At 34.8% G+C, this 20990-nt stretch overlaps 4 protein-coding genes across 4 annotated transcripts in view; 2 read left to right on the top strand and 2 right to left on the bottom strand.

Annotated features, from left to right (window-relative positions):
- Positions 1-24: 24 nt before the first annotated feature.
- inc (BTB/POZ domain-containing protein inc) lies at positions 25-1091 on the top strand. The gene is made up of 2 exons (XM_073075767.1): positions 25-264; positions 342-1091. Exons 1-2 carry the CDS (start codon positions 64-66, stop codon positions 792-794), a joined length of 654 nt encoding a protein of 217 aa, XP_072931868.1. The 5' UTR covers positions 25-63; the 3' UTR covers positions 795-1091.
- Positions 1092-2703: 1612 nt separating this feature from the next.
- Pkn (serine/threonine-protein kinase N) lies at positions 2704-7104 on the bottom strand. The gene is made up of 2 exons (XM_073075763.1): positions 5548-7104; positions 2704-4924 (listed from the first exon to the last, which is right to left on the bottom strand). The coding sequence occupies exons 1-2, from the start codon at positions 6840-6842 to the stop codon at positions 3112-3114; spliced, it is 3108 nt and encodes a 1035-aa protein (XP_072931864.1). The 5' UTR covers positions 6843-7104; the 3' UTR covers positions 2704-3111.
- A 1371-nt stretch (positions 7105-8475) lies between these two features.
- LOC140744232 (glucose-induced degradation protein 4 homolog) lies at positions 8476-11708 on the top strand. The gene is made up of 4 exons (XM_073075762.1): positions 8476-8911; positions 9141-9308; positions 10224-10456; positions 10970-11708. Exons 1-4 carry the CDS (start codon positions 8765-8767, stop codon positions 11031-11033), a joined length of 612 nt encoding a protein of 203 aa, XP_072931863.1. The 5' UTR covers positions 8476-8764; the 3' UTR covers positions 11034-11708.
- A 235-nt stretch (positions 11709-11943) lies between these two features.
- Positions 11944-20990, bottom strand: part of LOC140744231 (uncharacterized) — a 52321-nt gene continuing 43274 nt past the window's right edge. The window contains exons 3-5 of the mRNA XM_073075761.1: positions 15987-16280; positions 15517-15708; positions 11944-15292 (exon numbers count right to left, since the gene is read on the bottom strand). Coding sequence (XP_072931862.1) covers positions 14165-15292; positions 15517-15708; positions 15987-16271 — 1605 coding nt within the window. The 5' untranslated portion in view covers positions 16272-16280 and the 3' untranslated portion in view covers positions 11944-14164. The remainder of the gene's footprint in view (positions 15293-15516; positions 15709-15986; positions 16281-20990) is intronic.

Genomic DNA, 20990 nt, shown 5'->3' with positions numbered 1-20990 from the left:
AGGATACATTGCATAGAAGAGGGATACACAAAAAGAAGAAACATTGTTTATGGTTAAACAACAATGGCGGATCATCTAAGTGACGGTGATTTTTCTAAAGAAAATATAAAAAAATATAACAATGAAAGAAGAAGTAGCAAGCAATGGGTTAGATTAAATGTCGGCGGAACTTATTTTTTAACTACTAAAACTACTTTATGTAGGGATCCTAATTCATTTCTGTATCGATTAGTACAAGAGGATAGTGACTTAATTTCAGATAGGGTTAGTAGAGCGTTTCATATTTATAAACACGTTTAAATTGGACTCATATGGTTAATTGAATGTTTTATGTTTTTCAGGACGAAACAGGCGCTTATTTAATAGACAGAGATCCTACATATTTTTCTCCAGTGCTCAATTATCTTCGTCATGGTAAACTGGTTATCAACAATGACATAGCCGAGGAGGGCGTATTAGAAGAAGCCGAGTTTTATAATATTACGGAGCTTATAAGATTAGTTAAAGAAAGAATATGCCTTAGGGAAACGCGACCGTTAAAGGATTCTAAAAAGCATGTGTACAGAGTTTTACAGTTCCACGAAGAAGAGTTAACGCAAATGGTGTCGACTATGTCTGACGGTTGGAAGTTCGAACAGTTGATTAATATTGGTTCTCAGTATAATTACGGTAATGATGAACATGCGGAATTTCTTTGTGTTGTGAGCAGGGAGTGTGGTACGTCGTTAAATAGTACTGAAGTTGAGCCCACCGATCGTGCAAAGGTGCTACAACAGAAAGGCTCACGGATGTGAGAGTTTCTGAACCGTCTTCACTTGATTTTTGGGACTTAATTCTGTGTGTGAGATGTGTACATAGATTGTGATGTGAACAAGTTGAACCCCTTTTTTAGTTTCCAAGATGAGCAGTGTAAAATATTTCTTAGTTCGATACTATTTTGTCCCATTAGTTAAAAATTAACAAATTTATTGAACTAATTCTCTACAGACATAAATTCTTGGCACTGTACCATCATCCACATTTATGTATTGACATCTCATTATTTTTTAAGTGTAGGTTTATATACCACATTGATGCATCTACTACAAAAATTTAAAAAAAAATGCATGTTGTTTTAAAATTGTCGTCTCTTGATTATGAATGCACAATGTCACAACAATGTATACATTTAATTATGTAATGGAATATGGTATTTTGTGCCAATATTTCAATCTACTTTCATTTTAATGACCTGAACTTGCAAATGGGTAGTAATATTGGCATAAAATAATTACTATGAGTACTCATTGCCTAAAATATAAAAATCCATTTTTTATCCAATAAAAAGCAATAATGTTAAGTGTTGAATGGTTGTACTTAGAATTTATGTCTGTGTTAAAGTAATGCTAAAAGAAACAAATTATACATTATTTTTACATAAGAACTTGTGTGGTTTTTTACTGTTTTCATATTTTCAGTATACATGTCAGTACTTCTTTTAATTTTATAAGCTGTTAATGATATTAAAATTTAATCTACTCATTTTTAAATTGTGATGGAGTTAACATGGCTATGGCTTGAAATTATTCTAAATTAATCTTAGAGACACATTTACAAATACAACCAAAGACTGCCATACCAGTCTAAACTGTAATTCTTAATGCTACCTTACAAAATTAGGCTTATGTGGGTATGTTTTTCAGTGGTCAGATTGATAATTTTTTATTATTGAAAAAAGTTTACTTGTAATGTTCATGCATACTTATACAGGGAAATAAAATAAAATTTGTTTCTAATTGTCAAGCTAGATTAGTCACACATTAGGGATGAATTGGTTTAAATTGATGTTAGCTGTAATGTAATCAATCAGACCAGTGAAAATAAGTAGAGCTCATTTACATTATATTATTATCGAGACCTCTATAGGATTTCTGTCACAAACAATTACAACATGAAATTACATGAATGACAATAGTCATAGTGCTAATGTTAAGAAATGATTGATTCTTAATAAAAACCAACCATTGTTTCTGGACTGTGAAAGTCATTTCACGATATACCTCGCCTGTTGTATATCCACATTGTTGTCGTGGATTATTGTAAATGAGCTCTTGTAGCTAAACTATACTGTCCAAAAATTTTCGTGCGTGGTTTTAACAAGTGGTCTCAATACTTAATGTAGATTAAATCATTATAATTGTAATATAATTCATAATTTACGTTAATTTTAAGTTTTCAGTCACGTGATTTAATCTCGTTTTAAATGTCATTTATTCGAGTATCACTAATATAGAGTTATTAAGTTGAGTCTTAGCATAATGTCTTCCACACCGCCACGCTCGAGAATTATTTGTACTCGTGCATTCACCACTAGGGATGTTTCACAAAGAGTAAAAACGGTGAAATGAAGTCTAGCTGCTATTTAATAACGGAAAACATTCTTTCGAATAAATTTGAAATCTCTAGAGCAATATAAATTAGCTATAGGTAGGTATAATCAACATGTAGTTTAAATTTACTTAGGTGAAATATCTCTTATGGTGGGTTACTTCGAATTGTACTGTTATCACAACAAGTTGTTTATTATTGAGCATAAGTATATAAATAGTACATAAAATGTACAGTACCTTTTTAAATTTTGTACTGATTAATAAAGAAAGATGAATACTTACAACTGTTTTGTTAACAAGAAAGTTCAAATTTTAGGATATTAAGAAAAAAATGTATATTCATAATTGCTTTATTTCACTGAATAAGTAAACAATTGACTGAAAACGTAATTATTTATTTGACACGCCTTCACTTATTAGTTATTACTTAGTTAATTTATAACTACATAATATATAAATCTATAACATGATGTTTTAAAAAAATAAAGATTAGCGCTATTTAAAACTTAGAGATTAAAATTACACAATTTATTATAAAATATTGCATTTAACTGCATTAAATACAAGTTAACATGAGTATCTTAAGACAGATACCCTCTGTAAAAGATTAGATTGATATATCAAAATACAGATTTAATTTCACTCGTATTTGTAAGGCAATGGGGTTTATTGTTTGTCTATAATTAAATATTATCCTTATCTGTTTAATAATAATTAAATAGTAATCATCAAACATAGCTGCCTAGCACCAATCTGCCATATAGGTAAAGTCAGAAAACAATTTATGATCATTAGTACTGAGCGGGCGAGGCTCCTTTGGAGGCGTGAGTACCGCAGCTTCAGACGTGAACTCGCTATCGAAGTTGCTTACATCTTCTAGGTTGGTAATTGTTGGCACAAATGGTGGCTTCACCTTACGAAGAAGTAACTGTTCCCAGTTGACATTACGGAAGAAAGCTTGCTTTTTAACATCCTCTGCATCCCTTTCCGATGAACCCAATCTCCTTTCGGGATTCTTTCGTAATAAACGACGCATTAAAGCAATGGCTTCTAATGACAATGTACGTGGGTAACGGACTTCATCATTCACTATCGAATCAAATACTTCACCTTCGTCTTCTCCAGGGAAGGGTGATTCACCAACTAACATCTCAAATATTAAAACTCCAAGTCCCCACCAATCTACTGCTCTTGTATATGAGGTTTCAGTAAGCACTTCAGGGGCTAGAAATTCTGGTGTACCACAGAAAGTTCCAGTACGATCACCCCAGCCCATACCTTCTTTGCATAGACCAAAATCGGCAATTTTAACATATCCCTCTGTATCTAACAGCAGGTTATCTAATTTCAAGTCCCTATAAATAATGTTGTTCTCATGTAAATACTGTAGGCCTAATACTACGCAAGCTGCATAAAAAACTGCTCTGGGTTCAGTGAACACATCCGCATGTATGTGCATCATGAGGTCTCCTCCTGCTGCATATTCCATAACAAAGCATACATGCTGTTCTGTTTGGAAACAAGCAAATAAATTAACCAAGAAGGGATGTCTAATTGCATTTGCCACCTCAAATATTCGCTTTTCAGATAATAATGAATCTACTTCATCTCTGGCAATTATATCGCCTTTCTTTAAAGCTTTAATTGCAAAATACTCATTTGTAGGTTTGTACTGTGACAAAATCACCTTGCCAAAGTGGCCTCTTCCTAAAACACTTAACAATCTGAAACTCTCCATGGACATTTCTCCTGATTGTCTCCTAGAGTCCGGCTCCTTGCTGAGAGTTTCTATAACTGATGATGAACGTGATGATGATATCCTCATGTTATTGGTTACTTCTACTATTTGATCTTCATTACTGGGAAATTCGAGCACCAACTTTGGTGATGGCGAAGGGGGATATTCTACTAGAGGCGTGTTGCATGATGGAGTGTGAGGTTCTTTGGAGACATAACTGTCCCTGGTATATGTATCTTCTAAAAATGCAAATGCATCTTGTAGTTCTTTTTCCATCCTTAGAGTAGAGACATTAGGAGGAGGATGAAGGGGTAAAGCTGGTTTCAATGGAGGGGTGATAGGCACTTGTGGTGTAGTGGGGGTGGATGGCAGACCGAGAGGTCTGATGCCTGCCATTCCACCAAGAGTAACATTAGGATTCTCAATTTCTTTATTGTCAACTGTTGGTGACTCTAAATTGTGAGTAATATGGGCACTCTGAATATTCTGAATAGATGGTGAGGAACGTTTTAGCAATCTGCCAAGTATGACTGCAGGAATTGGCATTTCTCCATATGGGGACCTTGGAATATTTTTTCCTTGTTGTTTAAATATCTTTTTCTGACGTTGTAATTTAGGCTTTCTTGATATTATTGGATTAAGGAATTTTATTTCAGCGAATAAAAGTCCTTGAGGTTCCAGTTCCAGGGCCATCCCATGTCTTATATCATCAATGAACTCCTCCAGTCTCATAAACTTAACACCACAGAGTCCACGCCAATCTTTCCAGTGTATGCCTATCTCAAGCTCTCTAGATTTGTCCAGCTTGATGGTAAATCTGTAAAACATGAATTTATTCTTACTTATTATATACACATTTTTATTTTTCATTGCTGAAGATTCTGTGAAAGTAATATAAGAAAATCTAAAATAATTTAAAATTAGGTTTAATGATTCATCAAATTAAATTTTTGTATGCCAACTGAGTTAGTCACAGTTCAAGTATGTGAACACAGCCTAATGATAAGATTATATGAGTAATCATAATATGTAAGGAATCATAAAGATTACAATTCAAGGAAAGACTCAAACTTGATTAACTGTGTTGATTTGTTTCTTAGGTGTATTATAAGACACAAATATCATAATATGAAATGAAACAGATCTATTGCAAATAAATCAAAGTTATGAAGATACTTTAATTATCTGATTAATTTAAATAGTATCAGTGCATGATTATAATAAATATCTTGATTATGTTGTATCAGAGAAATAAAACATTGTTGCATTTCAATAACACATTATGCAATCAGGGCAAGTTGAGGCAATCACTTTTTTTATGTAATAATTTAATGGAAAGAAAATATTGTACAACATAATTTCTTAAGTTTCATAAAAGGCTATCAGTGTCTCATTCTTTAGTGGTATATTTTTATAAGAAAGCAATTTGGTTCAACATACCTCTGATCCCAAGCTTGCTGGGAGCATGGTCTCCAGCTGGTTTGAGCCACGGTGTGATTGTCCAGCTTCATAACTGCCATTATTTCGTTACTGGTATCTTCTTTGATGCTGTAGGTGTATTTCATAGAATTGCGTATTGTTACACCTTTGACAAATGACTTCAAGTCGGAAGGGCTGGCCAAGGGATCCCTGCGACTACGCCCTGGCACATCTTCCAGCAAATCTTGACATCCCATTAACCTAACTTCTAAGGTGCCTGTAACTTGAACACATGGGCTAATCATTGGTGCAGGCGAAAGGAATTGTGCTCGAACACCACTGCCACCAGATAGGCTAACATAACCTGGGCTAGAACCAGTGCTTCTCAACTCATGCCCAAGCTCTATAAATGCAGCACTCTCAGCAGGCAACTCCTGACGGCGCATGTCCAATGACCTGCGGAGTAAGTCCAGCTTTTGTGTGGACTCCACAAGACTTGTTTGGGCTTCTTGAAGAGCTTTTTTATCAATAACCTTCTTATCACTCTGCAAGAGTCTAATGGCATTCTTTGAGCCCTCTACAACAGCTGCCTCTATGCGTAGACGGTTCCTTAGCTCAGCAATCCTCTCATCTAGCAGGGGATCCACCCCACTCATGTCAATGCTTCTACCGTCGCCGTTGGCACCAGCATTATCACCCTTCTGTTGCTTACTTAATTTTGAAATACGCAACTTCAGGTATTCTATTTTATCTTTCGAATCTGCTAGCATTTGATGGGCTTCAGCTAAAAGCTTTTTGTCCCGAGATTGGTTACTGCTGCTAATGCTCTGTATCATGTTTTCAGCACCCTGTTTAACTTTAAGCTCTATATTTAGCTGTTTTTCGAGTGAAGCGAGCTTACGATCAGTGGTACCTTCGCCCAGTTGCCGTTGTTGCTGCGCCGCCTCCGAAGCCAGGATAATCTCTTCATCGTAAGACAGGTCCTCCGGCGACGTCGGGGTCGACTGGCCTCGCGACAATATAAGCTGTGACTCGAGTTCTTGCAAGTCTGATTTAAGTTCATTGAGTTTTATATTAGCTTTTTTAACAATGTTCGCTACATCTGCAAGCGATCTTCGGTCGGTAGCCACTTCGCGCAGTTTCTCAGCACCTTCTTTTATTTTGAGTTCTTTACGTATCTCTCTACGTATGACATCCTTGAGTTCCTCCAACTTGGAGGGCAATGCTATTTCTGGAATACATTCCGTCTTAATTCCATACTTGACACCCAACTCGTAGAGGACAGGATGTCGAATATAATAACCTGGGTCTGCCATAATTGAGGATGCACAGTCTAACGTCAGTTAACCATAATTATGTGAGAAAATATCACAAGTATTGCTTTACGATCACAAAACGTAGAAGTTAATTACGAGTTTAAAAGAAAAAATCCTCTTATACACTACATATGAAATCATTGTGACGAAACTAAAACCAAATTAATTAAATAAATTAATTACAAAACAATTTACAAACAAGTTCGTCGGTCAACGATACCAACGAAACGACGAAACGAAATCCTACCATTAAACCATAGATTTATAGATGACGTATGCCATGAACAAAATTAGCAACTCATGTGTTACCACAGTTACACACCCATATAAAGCATGTTATTACGGAAATAACTCGCTTTATTTTATTATTCCATTTAAAATACATAACAATATTTGCAATTTAATTGAAATCGGATTACATTAAAATTGTGATTTATAAGGCCAAAAATGTCTGATTTATTTGGATTGAATGAAATAATGTGTAAAAGTAATTTTGTGTACCACAGTTATTAGATGCATTTATGAAGTGTTTAAAGAACTTCAGTGAGTCACATATAAAAACAGATTGAAATGGACTTAATACTTATTAATAGAATCACATTATCAGTTATATATATTATAGGATTAGATAGTCATAATTCGATCGGGTCTCCAGATTTTAAGCTAACGGATTGAGGGTTCGTTGCGATGGTCGAATACACCCGACTCCCGAGTGAGTAATTTACATATACTACTCGTCTGTACTCGGCTAGTACGAGTATGTAAACCTAGCATTAGATAACAAATCCATTGATACTTTTAGTGGAACCTTGGTTATATACACGATTTTTCTTGTTAAACAAAAGTAAAATTTACAGAGTAGAATTTAGCCCGTGGACTTAGCCAAAGATTATAGTAATCTATATAGGATTTAGTAGCCTAAATACATGGTTGTATTTTTAAGTGTCGTACCAATTTCGACGATTCGTATTACTTTTGTCAACGGGGGCTGACGCTGACAGGGGCTGAGGAATGTTCGCTATCGGCGAAACTTTGTAAGGACTAGAAACATAGTTTCTGAAATTATTACAATAACAATGTTAGCATTATTAATTATTCAAGTTTATATTTATGTTTCACTATTATTTGTACAAAGAGCAAGTTATATACATGAAATTTAAAGTAAGAAAAGTAATAAATTTAACTATAAACTAAATTATTTCAAAATTTAAAAATTATAAGTAAAATAAGCCATCTAAAATTGCCGTGTGAGGCATGGTTCCTAAAACGCTGGCGGCGTTTCCTTGCTGCACGGCAAGACTTAATAAAATAATAATTTTCGCGATTTTGTTTCACTATATATAGTCCGTGGACAGCTCAACCTGCATCTCCAAGTGACTAGAAAAAAACTTACGCCACTAATTTTAATCACTGGTTAAGTGAAGAAATAGGTGTTTTTCACAGTAAAGGCGAGAACAATTAAAAGTAACACAAAACTCAAAAGTGATAAAAATTAATGATTGATCATAAAAATGCATTAGTCAAATATATGTATGGATACTAATGTGGATACAAACTTGTATGTAAATAATATAATAAAATTATATTATCTGTGAGCAGAGGACTTTTCAAAGATAATAAGTTTATACTCTGCTATGTTAATGCAAAAATCAAACTGACAAAGTCATACATAAGCAAGCTTTCACTTCCTTTCTAGAAATAATAAATAAAATAGAAGTAGAGTTTAGTGAATCATAACTAGGGTAATTTGTACCAGAAAAACGTTATAAGTAAATATATTGGAGATATTAAGATTTATACGGGTAGAATGTGCTAGAAGGAAAAATAGGCGAACTGTCAAACGGTCCGAAGTGTCTGATGTTGTATACTTGTCATATTTATTTTATTTTACGAAAGTGGGGTCTTTGTTTTAATGGAAAATAATGCCAGTTAAAGTTGATATTACTCCGCCGCCACCAGCGAACTCGAAGCAACCTGGTGTTACGAAATCTTTATTATACAACGGCTCGAAATTTCAAGGGCATCAAAAATCAAAAGGAAACTCTTATGAAGTCGAAGTAGTTTTGCAGGTTAGTGTACTAAATACGCAAATTGTTGTATCTTAGCCCTTGTTAGGCTTACATTAAACCCGATATTGCATTTCGTAACAACAAGCGTCTACAGATCGTAAACAATGTTGATTTTGACGTGATTCAGAAGAATTTTAAGTAAACGAGAACATTGCATGTTTCAGTCGGTTTCAGTAAATAAGTGTTAATAGTTTCAGCGATACTTTTATGAATTTCATCACTATTACAGCATGTCGACGAAGAAAATTCATATCTATGTGGATATTTAAAAATTAAAGGGTTAACAGAAGAATTTCCGACGTTAACAACTTTTTTCGATGGCGAAATTATATCGTCAAAATACCCTTTTCTCACGAGAAAATGGGAGGCTGATGAAGATGTTGACAGGAAGCACTGGGTAAGTCATCTAATAATATTCTAATAATATATTATATACTCTATTTCACGGTGTAAGAGTCAGATGAACGTATCTACATTTTGTCAATTTTACAGGAGAGCAAAAATAGTGTGAAAATTCACCACTTCAATGCCACTTTACCAGATTATTAATAGAGATAATATACAGTAGTTGAAATAAAAATATTGAATATAGCGTTACGTCATTTTGCCATTTCATAAAAGATTACATTGTGGACCGTTTTGTGAAAAAGAACCCATTTTTTATTTTTTGTACATACATTCATTTGACTCTTACACCGAGATTTGCACCCTACCTATTTTTATCTCATCCTTACTTTTATTCCTCACCTTAGGGTTGCCTGGAAGAGATTGCTGATTAGCGATAAGGCCGCCTATTGTATTGTTTTATATTTGTATGTTACTTTGTTATTTCATGTTGTGGGTACAATAAAGTATATTATTATAATTAATATTAGTGATAAACTGTAATATCTGTAACTTGATTACAATGTTACATATTTTGTTGACAAGAGCTTTAGACAAACCTAACAAAAAGAGTTGATTTGAATTTTACGAATTTGTGAAATAAGTGATGTAATTTTATTTTAGTTCTGTTTTAGTTTGCATACTGTGGCTTGTGAAAGTCTGGTATGTTTAAAAAACAATTGTGATTTTTTTGGTCTTGCTTTTCTAGTACAGATAGTGTATAGATAATGTTTCAAATCATTCCTAAGTTTGTTTTGTTTTTTAAAATTAGTTGTGGGTATTAGATCCAAATTGGGTAGGGTGCATCTGACCAACCCATTTAGTTATTCTCATGTTTATGTCCCAGTACTTGTATATGGTATTTAAAAGAATTATATTAATTTAACTTTATCAAATGTTAATAATTGATTATATTTTCTATTTTCAGAGCAAATTCGACTTATTTGTACCATACCTGAAGACATTTAATTCTGATTCGTTTGATTATGACTCCCTAGCTAAAGCGGATTACGTATTCATGAGGTGGAAGGAACACTTTTTAGTGCCTGATCATACAATAAAAGATATAAATGGTGCTTCGTTTGCGGGCTTCTATTACATATGTTTTCACAAATCTGCAGCAACCATAGAGGGGTATTATTATCATCGAAGTTCAGAATGGTAAGGTTTTTAATTAAATTATGACATTTATAGACTAGATACTAGAAAATGGACGACCCGCGTGACGGAGTGGTCACCGTACCGGTCTTACGCGCAGAGGGTCCTAGGTTTGATCCTCGGCCAGACAGATATCTAAATGACGAATTTAGGTTTCTGTTTCTGGGTCTGGGTGTTAGTGTATCTGTCACTGTGCGTGTCCATTGCGCCCACGATACAGGGCATCCTATTGTGGGGCTGTGAGTGTAGAAAGAGTGAAAGAAAGCGTGAAATTTGTCTTTAGATGTAATGAAAAGGGTTAAATGTAACAAAGACTGAAAAACTATAGGTGGACCAGAAATATTGATCAATAAGTAATATTCATTTACTTTCATCTCTAGGATATGTTAACCGATTCCGTGCGGATGTGGCACAACTGTGGTGCCATCCGCACGGAATTGGTTAATGCGTGTCTCAGACATAAATAATCACTATTTAAATGTCAATAGTTACTCATTTAGTTTATTTCTCTTTCAGGTTTCAATCATTAACATTGAGTCATGTGCCAGAACACAGCATCCAAATATATGAGTTCAGATGAAATCAATTTTGCAGCTGACAAATTTGGATGAGTTTTTTTTCTGATAGTACTTACATGTTCCTTATGTCGCAACTTCGTTTGATATCTTTTCAAATACAAAATGTATCAGGTTTACGTTTCTGCACTTCTACATAGATAGATCAAAGTCACTGGGATGACAGAGTTTTTAACAAGAACAAATGATCCAGTAGAGATGAAATTTTGTGAATGAGAAATGATTATAACAATTGTTTTCAGTCTGGCCCTTGCATATACTTCAATGTAACCATATTAGTGTGTACTCATCTCATGCATATTATAAGTATGTAATACTTTTATTTTATATGTGTAATAGTAGCACTAGATTTTACATAATTCAGAAATTAATGTTATACTTAATATTCTCATTGTTGTGATATTATGTACAAATTATTTGACTTAAGTAGTTTTATGAGTTGCGGAATGTCTTGTCATTATGATCAAATTATATGTGATCAAAATATATTACTTGTTATTATTGTAAAGCTGAAACACGTGTAGTTAGTTACCCATTGTGTACGAATTAAAAGAAGTATATGCAAGTGCAGATGTTTTTCCAAGAAATGGATATTTGACTGGATGTTTGTAGCAATTAGGAATTTAGTGTTATTAAGAAATTAAATATTTTTTTTCAATAAAGAATCTTTAAAATAGCCATTGCAGGCTTTTATTTATTAATGGTTACATTTCTACCTTCAAGTATATTACTATACACAATGTTTATTTATGAATATGTCTAAACATTGTAGGTACACTATTTTACAATTACCTGAATAATATTTTTATTGGAAGACTACATATATTTATTGTTGTGTATTTTAAGTCATGGAGATAAATAATATAAGGGACAATATATGGTAAAATAAAAATTAAGGAAATAATTAGACAAACATTCTTTTCAATGTTTTTAATATAACATCCATATTTACAATAAAATACTGGCATCAATAATAATCTTCTACTTTTTCATCAATTGTATTAAACAAGCACATTTGAAAGATATACTTTTGTTATACGCAAGATTTAAAATATTAGATAATAATATAATGTGAATTAAGTATGTTATTAAATTCCTAAATCTAACACACATTACAACATTTTGACGAATATTAAAGTTAAAATGTTAAGAAATAGAAATAATTTTTTGTATGTTATACTGTAATTTACCAGTCACGCAGGATGTGCATTACATGCCTTCACAGGTTTATTGGATACATAACAAATTTCAGAATAGTTATAGACAGTTTTTATTACTCATTCTATATGTAATACATATGAGGGAGCCATCATGGTTATAGGTGACAGATCTACATGACCAGAAGTTTATAACTAATTCATACTTTGTGACTTATGTATTATTGTAATATTATTTTGACGGCAGAACCCTCACGATAAGATAAAATGATATTTGAGAAACTGCTTAAAACCTGTATTAAATTATAATAAAAAGACTAAACAAAAGCAATCACTTTATCAGTGGTTGGTACTTAGTGATAAAACCGGCGGCGTGTCAATAATGTTTCTGAAATCCTGCATTTATAATTTAAAATATGTCTTATTACGAACAAAATACATTTTGATATACAATAAGAAAATATTCTATTACATTATATTAAATACATTATGGTACAGAGAAGAAAGGCGGCAATAAAGTAGTAATGGCTAATATTAAACCATTCCTTTAACATTTTTATATCTTGATGCACTGGTTTTGTTCGTGATGTTATTAAAAATCATAATTCCTTTATTTTTTCATGAAAACAGAAGAATGTGTGCTGTGTAATTTTGGGTTAATAATGTTAACGAGTTTATAAATATTGAATAATGATAGCGAGTGAACCGCTCATACATTACAACCATGCTTTAAAATGACTACTTCTGTTATATTCCTTTAGACAGACATAATATAAGTTACATTTATAGATAACATATACTTAATCTAATTATTTTCTAGACATCTACTACGATAAAGTTATATTAAATAATTTCAGAGATTGTTGTATATCTTAATACTTAAATTAAACTTTGGTGGGATCGTTCACATGCATTATAGTTCGGCACGATATAGAACATTGCGATTGGGTTCGTGTATCGCAAATTCGCAATCGCTTTTCTAGACAGTCCTTATCTAGGTATATTGATATTGGAACTATTGTTACTCGTACTTTTATTACATAGATTTTAATAAATGATAATACTGCCGAATTAAATTATGCTGATTATTATTCTACATTAATTTTTTTTTTGAAATTATACTTCGTTACACGCGTTAGAGTAAAAATATAAATAGTAGTAAATTTTTTCAATGATTAATTGTATCAAACAAACATTCGTATAAATCATGATTAGTTAATATATAGTAGGACTCGGTATTAATTATTCGCAGGGCAATCATTTTAGGACTGTTATAGTAAGGTAGGTATTTTTAATAATAATCTACCGAAGTATTTCTTGCACATAAATTATGGGATGGTTGATCACGAATAAAGTAGGTGGGTTTCAATTGTCCGAAATTAGGTTTGGTTGCTTTGAACTGACAACAAATATAAAGATACCTATAAACTATATCTACACAGAGTATATAAAAATAGAGTTAGGCTTCGCAACTATCTACACAAATAAGTACTTAATAGTGATAAGATTTGAGTTAGAGGCAAGCCAGTGCCGCATGTACTATACAGAGAGAGAAACTATTATTTCATTACATGAGACTAAGTCACAACAACAAAAATATACATCGATTAAACATAAATTAGTGATTATTACAACGATTTATATAATACAAAACAACGATAATACTAAACAAAACATCAATTTTTCCGTTCTGTAGCAAAATAAAACACATTTAAGAAGGAATATTTACACGAACTTAAACAGCTATCATAAACATTAACTATGACTGTAATATTTGGTTTTGAAATAAATAGGCTAATATATTGAAAGCTATGAAGAAAAAGTTTACCTACAGGATATATTTTATTGAAAGAAAATAGCAGTAAGAGGCTATCTTAAAATTACTTATTTGGCGTATTTAAAAGGTATGAACGTTATTTCCATAGCTTCCATTATATGTCGTCGGGTAACATCGAGTCGTCTACGTAAAGACAAACGAGCTATCTTTTTGATACATCTTCGTTGCTGAACCAATGCCTTAGACCGAGGAGACTGTAAAGATCTTGATTGTTGCCGCGAGTGCGAATGGGACTAGCGTCACGTTGAGCCACCCTGTGAAGATATCTCTGGTAGGCTTCTTGTAGAGCAGGGTATGTGTTTGGGGAGCCTGCATTAGAGTAGCTGCGCGGTCGAAAGTAGTGGGGGTAAGAATGATGATGACGTCTTGGATTTTCGTGCATCGGACCATATAATCCGCCAACTGGGTTTCGACCCGACCAGTAATCTTGGAGATGTCGGAACGGATATTCCGGTGGTGGAGCGGCTGGATGTTCGCTCGTCCAAGGATATCTATAGTAAACATTATTTTTGGAATCGATGTTACTAATCTTTTCATCTGTAGCAACAATATCTGAAAGCAACTGCGCTGGTACCGATTCCTTTATGCTTTCCATAGGCTTTGGTTTACGTCGATATTGCAGTTTAGTACGCGTGCCTAGTATGCCGTCTTCGGGTGCTTTCTTTTTATCTTTGGCAAAGTTGTCGTCGGTAGATACTTCGGCATATCTGCTTATAAGTTTGATAGCCTCTCCAATGTCCGAGTAATCGTTTTCTGGATTCAGCTTGCTTTCATCGCCATCTTTACTATTTGATAAAGCTGCAGTCAATTTAGTACTTTCGTCACTAGCTGTTTTGCTTAGGATGTTAGTTGAGTTCGCTTCAGGGCTCGAGTGCGAGTTATTAGCGGATGTCGTATTATTATCGTGTAACGTTTCATTAGAAATTTTAACATTATCATTTACAGCTGGTACATCTGAATTCTCCTCGTCGTAAAGAACTGGATCAACGCTCACATGTCCGTAAACCTTTTCTTTTTGCCCTTCGTCGGTCGCATTCAATGAATCAACATCACTTGCATTAACCATTGGACTGTCACGCTTCGGTTTATCTGAGTGTGCAAGTAAGTTGTTCATTACGTTGTGAGATAATATACTCGAAGCAGTATCGTTAAGAGTACTATGAGCTTGTTGCAACTTTAATAGTTCCAATTCAGCTTCGATACTGGATGCGCCGGGGACGCTGTCACCTTTTTTATCGACCTTTACATAGCTTGCTTGAAAGTTTTGAGCCTGCAAATATAAACAGATTAATTATTTTAAATCATTTACAAAAAAAAAAAAAAGATAATTACCACATTTAAAACGACCCATTTATGAAAATATTGTCATTTTATTTTCAACAAAAACATTTCATGTAAAAATAGGACCAAGATTTGCAGTCATTATACTCTAAAAGTATTATGACATTTAAAAGTTTAGAATCATGCGTAGGTATTGTATGATGTAATATATACCTGTGCGGATGGCTCCTGTTGGAGTGACGCCGCTTGTGGGTCCAGCCCGATGGGGATGGAGAGTTGCAGAGGTCCCGGCTCATCGTCTCCATAGTCGTACAGCACATCCCCGTTGCTCGGCGCTGAAGTGAACAAAGCATTCAGTTGCTCGAGTAGAATACGCTCGTGTTCGTCCTTATTAACTGTCACAACCTGAAATTAAAATATGTTTCATGAAATTTCACATACATCTGTATGTATAAAAGAGTTTGAAAATAAGAAGGTACGTATGAAGGTGCTGTCTCTTCCGGTATATTGCAAATAGCTAGGATCCCGTGTATCCCGTGTGCAGTCTACGTCTCTTAGTTCTGTAGTTAACTATGTACTAAGATACAACCAAGCTGATAAGATTATTGGTCGATATCCTATTGTTCTATATGCCTATTAAGCTTACTCAGTATTTTTAAGATGTGATGAAAACCATAAATTACCTGCACACATGCGTTCCGATCGAGACGCTGGCCTTTCGGGCACACGAGTGGGGTGATGAACAGCGATTTGGTGGTGATCCTTCTCGGAGGTGCGTTCTGGTTGCCGCTCTCGGGGCTCTGGAGCCAGGAGCGCCAAGCGAGCTCGGCGGCCTTCCGGTCGAGGGTGCGGGGCGGCGCGCGGGTGGTCGCCACGGGCCCGGGCTCCTGCCCGCCCGCCTCGGCCTCCGCCTCCGCCGCCACCAGTGCACACGACACCAGCAGTAACGCGAGCCACGTGCACCGCATTGCAGACACCTGGAATTTAGGATATTGTTTTAATTTGTGTCTCGTGTCACGTGTGCCAACATTAAACGCTTTCTTTCCTATCTTGCTTTAGGTAGATACAGATTTAAATTTATAGGCAGACATCAGATAAAACTGGTTTTGCATTTATAATTTAAATATACCTATGCTTGACTGGAATCGACCTGGATCGTCAATTAATGTAGTAATAGTAGGAAGTGCACTGACATTAACTGGTTACATTAATACACTTGTAACAAGTTCAAACAGAACGAACTAAATTGAAACGGTTAATGCAGACATACAGGCAGACATGCCCTGTACTCTTTAAACCATTGTTATAGCAGAAATAGGTGTGTGTGTGTGTGTGTGTGTGTGGAAATTAGCGCCCTGTCTCGTGAGAGTCTTGGGAGAGTATTATAAAATCACTTTGTTTTACGTGTGGGCTAAGTTACTGAAACTAAGTTAAGTCTAAATCTATAGATAAGTATAGTAATCTCACCGGCTCATAATTGAAGGAAGCCATTAATGGCTTAAACGGCTGACGTTTCTGTCAGCCGTTGAATGGCTGAACAATGCCGACATGAGCAGTTAAAAAGTGAAAATACACGAAATAGAAGAAAAAGTGCGGAGAAATATCGTTTCATTCGTAAATGATCTAAAAAAAAATGTAATATTTTTTAAACACGAAAATAGATGACAGAGACAATTGCAATTGTGAAACTGGTTACATTTTCTTGTTAGGAGTGACTAATCTTTACTAATCTATGTCTAAATCATAAAACTACACGTCTAGATATTAGAGCGTGTTTTAAAATAAATTCCTTAGAAGTAGTTGCTTAGTAGGTAATGATTTCGATTGTACTTACATAAAGAAACATAAATCGCGTCGTGACCATTGTCAGTTAATTCAAGGTGGTAGGGATAGGTGGCAAATGATCCTTAAGAAGCATGCTGTCAACTGGATCAAGGTTTGGCCTTATCTATTAGTGCAATAGCTCGAGCATTCATTGGAACCTACGTATCTACTCGTACCTATCCCGATTGTATCCGGCATTCATCCTTTATTAACACAACCGCCCAAAAGTTAGTCCTTGTATGTGTAGTCCTATGGGTCTGTCCACGTCGTATGGACACGCATCTAGAATAGAAATAAAATATTTGCTTCCGACGGAAATATAATGGTACCCCGGGGTGGCAGATATGACATTTTCAAGGCTTCTACGCTAGTGCTAATAGATCTACCTTGCCTCTTCCATGTTAGGGCATATTGTTGGGAATAAGATTGGAGGGAAAATTTGTTCTAGTATTTTGGAGTAGAAACATTTTTTTTCTTCCTATTATATATGTAAATAATGTGCTGGGGTTAGTCAAATATTTATAAAAGGATTATAAAAGAACTGATAAGATGTAGGTAATTTTACTTTCGTTTGGCCTAAACCTTTAAGTGTTTCAAAAAGAATCCTCTTAACTTCTTAGGCGGATCAAATATTAAGGTGATTGAAAAGTTTAATCATGATCTAAATACCAGAAAAACTCGACCTTGTAGCCCTTTATCACGCGAGAAAGTGAAAGCAGTTAATGATGAACAATAATTTAACTTTTTTGCCTTCACTTTTAAATATTTTAAATTGTAAATAGTCATTTAAACTTTGAGAAAGAGTCAATTATAAAGTTATCACGAATGTTGTCCAGTTGTTGACATATAAATCAGCGTCCGACTTGAAAGCATGCCACGTGCACCAAAAGAAATTAAAAGTGATACGTTTATGTTATTTCAAGGCGAAGTAAACCTCGCCGCCACTTACTGGTTTGATTGTAGATTAAATATACTTATTGCTCAAGCGAACTTTTAGTTTACCTGTAATTTTAATTGAATAATGTTTATTTAATGAAGTTATTACACTACACTAATGCATGCTTGCAATGCATTAGCCAATCCGTAATGTCATAAATTGTGATAGCGTTTTTGTTGTTGAAACGCGACCTCACATTTGAAGGGTGTCAGGTTCGAATCCGACGCACGATCTTCTGTTTTCTCAAAGTTATGTGCGTATTAGAAATTAATGATTACTTGCTTTGACGGTGAAGGAAAAGATAGTGAGGAAACCTACGTAACTGACAGAAAAAAAATCTCTAATGTATGCGCTAAGCACACTTGGCAGTTAGGTACATAAGTTATGCATTAGTTTTTTTCACAATATCTACATTTTATGGTTTAGCACAAAATTTTAAGTAGTTTTAAGTGCTCCCGGATGTTCATCCTTGTCTTGTAAGCTCAAGTGTAATTTAGGGGTACAAAATATATAGTTTTGTTATAACACCCAAAAGATTGTCAAAGAGAAATAATTTTGATCATGAGAATTAATAGACTTCAAAGAGGGGTTCTAAAATCAGCTGTTTTTTACGTAGGAGTTTTTTTATTAGGTTCCGTAATTATTTTATAACTAAATGAGTTTTAGGGTGTGTTCTTGTTTGTATAATAAAAAAATATAGACCATTGAAATCATTCTCGTACGAGAGTAAGCTCGTTACAGCATTTGCGAATGACATAAATCACATTGTATCGCCATTTCCTTGACCCTCGAATCGTTCGCAGATGGTTTGAGTACTCGAGTAAATAATTTGGTGCGCAAAACAAGGGCAGTGGCTGTTGACCCCGTCGATCTATCGGCGGCATCTGGCAATGATCTCGCATCAGGCGCCGTCGTACGCGCACGCGGAAGCTCCTCACTGGATCTGACCGTGTTTCAATGGGTGCTTGATTGAACAGTTTATCGGCACCGCGCTTTGCACGAGCGTGAAAAGGATTAGAAAGTGTTAAGGGAATTATTCAACCTTTATGAATGCCCCTAGTATGCGAATGCTAATGCTTATGAAGTGCTAACACTGGTACATTGTCTCCAGATTAGGCTATCGTTAAGATCGATGAATAATAGCGCGAGACTTCGTCTGACCTAATGAAATCATTTTGTTTACGTAAAACACAGTCGGGTATTCCGTTTGAATATATTATTATTATCGGCGCGCACCAAATCCTCGAATGTTGAACCCTACCTTGACATGTATGCGAGACAGAGACGACAGTCGCGGAACAGAGGTGCGCGAGCGCAGGGTTGCACACAAATAGCTTTCCAGACCGAACTCGATCGAGTACTTCTCAGAATATTCGGCATCTGAATTTAAGATATAAAAGTTCACTAAAATACACCGCAGAAGGGCGTAGGTAATGAGTACTACGGTCCAGTTGTCTAATGGGCACTACGTACTACATATGCATTAACTGTTTCTATTAACAAAGCCGCCGTGTTCGTTCTAACGTACTCATTAAGATATGTGTCTGCTTCCTTTAATTAATACGTATGCGTGAATCAACAACATTGAACAAGTAGGGAACGTACAATCCTAACTTTCTACAGTCACGCTCGGTGATGCAGACAACGGCTACCCTGCCCAGCTGAGATAGGGTAACATTAATGAATGAATTAATGACAGTTTTAAATGAGCGCATTTCCGTATTAATAAAAATACCCGCAGGAGGAAGTTTCAGTTTCAATACTATCGTGAATCTACCGTACAATAATAAACATTATGCGGATTTCGTTGTCGCTTATATAGTTTAGTCTTTGGTAAAAACCAAAGATGAATAATGTTTTCCAAGGCAAATCTATTATACCTATCTTTTATATGATTTTTGTAGTACATTTTGGACCAGACCTGTTTAATTGGATTCAGGATACAAATGACCATAGCTGTTACGTCCGCCAAAACATTAATGCCTATTGTATGGTAAAAGGCGATGGCGTCTAGAAAGTGTTGTCACGCTAACTGGACAAGCACGATGTCGGCCAAATTTGCATATTAGGTAACCGCCTCTGTTTGAGTCTCCATGGACAGGATATCGATTATTGACACGAGCTCTTACTCATCTAATTGATGTATCTTAGGATTAACTTCCTTGTTCAGTTTTAACAACATAATTATCGTATATAACATAATCATCTATTCTTTAAATATTTTTGCCATGCGCTGTCTGGATTTCCGGATTTGCTTTCGGACAGGTAGACTACTCGTAAATGAATGAATTTTGTTTTTCTTGTTGAGGCTGAGTTCTATTTATTTGATAAAAGCAGCAAACCAGCTGTCCGCTTCCTAATGTTAAGTGGTCACTGCCCTCCATGGACATTTGTAATTATCCCCAAATAGTACATCAATGCTAAGTAGGTACTTGAGATCGACAACGAATGCGTTGCTGCTTCGATAAGATTCATTCTAGCGGCTTTATCACATCTTTAAAACTTCGAAAATATTTTACCACTACTATGACAAATATTATTCAGGTTGAAATAGGTGTGGCGGTGGTTCTCAAAATTGTCTTTGTGACGTGTCTTCGAAGTAGTGTTTGAGTGAACTGTTGTTTAGCTAAAACTACATGTTATCTAAATTTGTAGCAAAATAATTAACATAAATTTGGCTTGTTCTACGCAAGTCATTGTACGTATTCTATATGGGATGCGCGGTATTAAACAGCTAATAAATAATGAACACGATTTCCGTAGATGTGTTGATGGCCATGCAAACCATAAAACATTTAGGTTTATGGCATCATTTAAGCAAAGCTGTTTGTATCTAGAAAATTATATTTCAGGTGCATCCAAGGTGAGAAAAGTCTAACGGTATTTGTTGATGGATTAGATGTAGATAATTTTTAAATACAAAACG

Source organism: Epargyreus clarus, unplaced genomic scaffold (genome assembly GCF_041222505.1).
Source record: "Epargyreus clarus isolate Ecla_fem2 unplaced genomic scaffold, WU_Ecla_fem_2.2 ptg000008l, whole genome shotgun sequence".
In the NCBI taxonomy this organism is placed as follows: Eukaryota; Metazoa; Arthropoda; class Insecta; order Lepidoptera; family Hesperiidae; genus Epargyreus; species Epargyreus clarus.
This window is presented reverse-complemented; position numbering and strand designations above follow the sequence as displayed.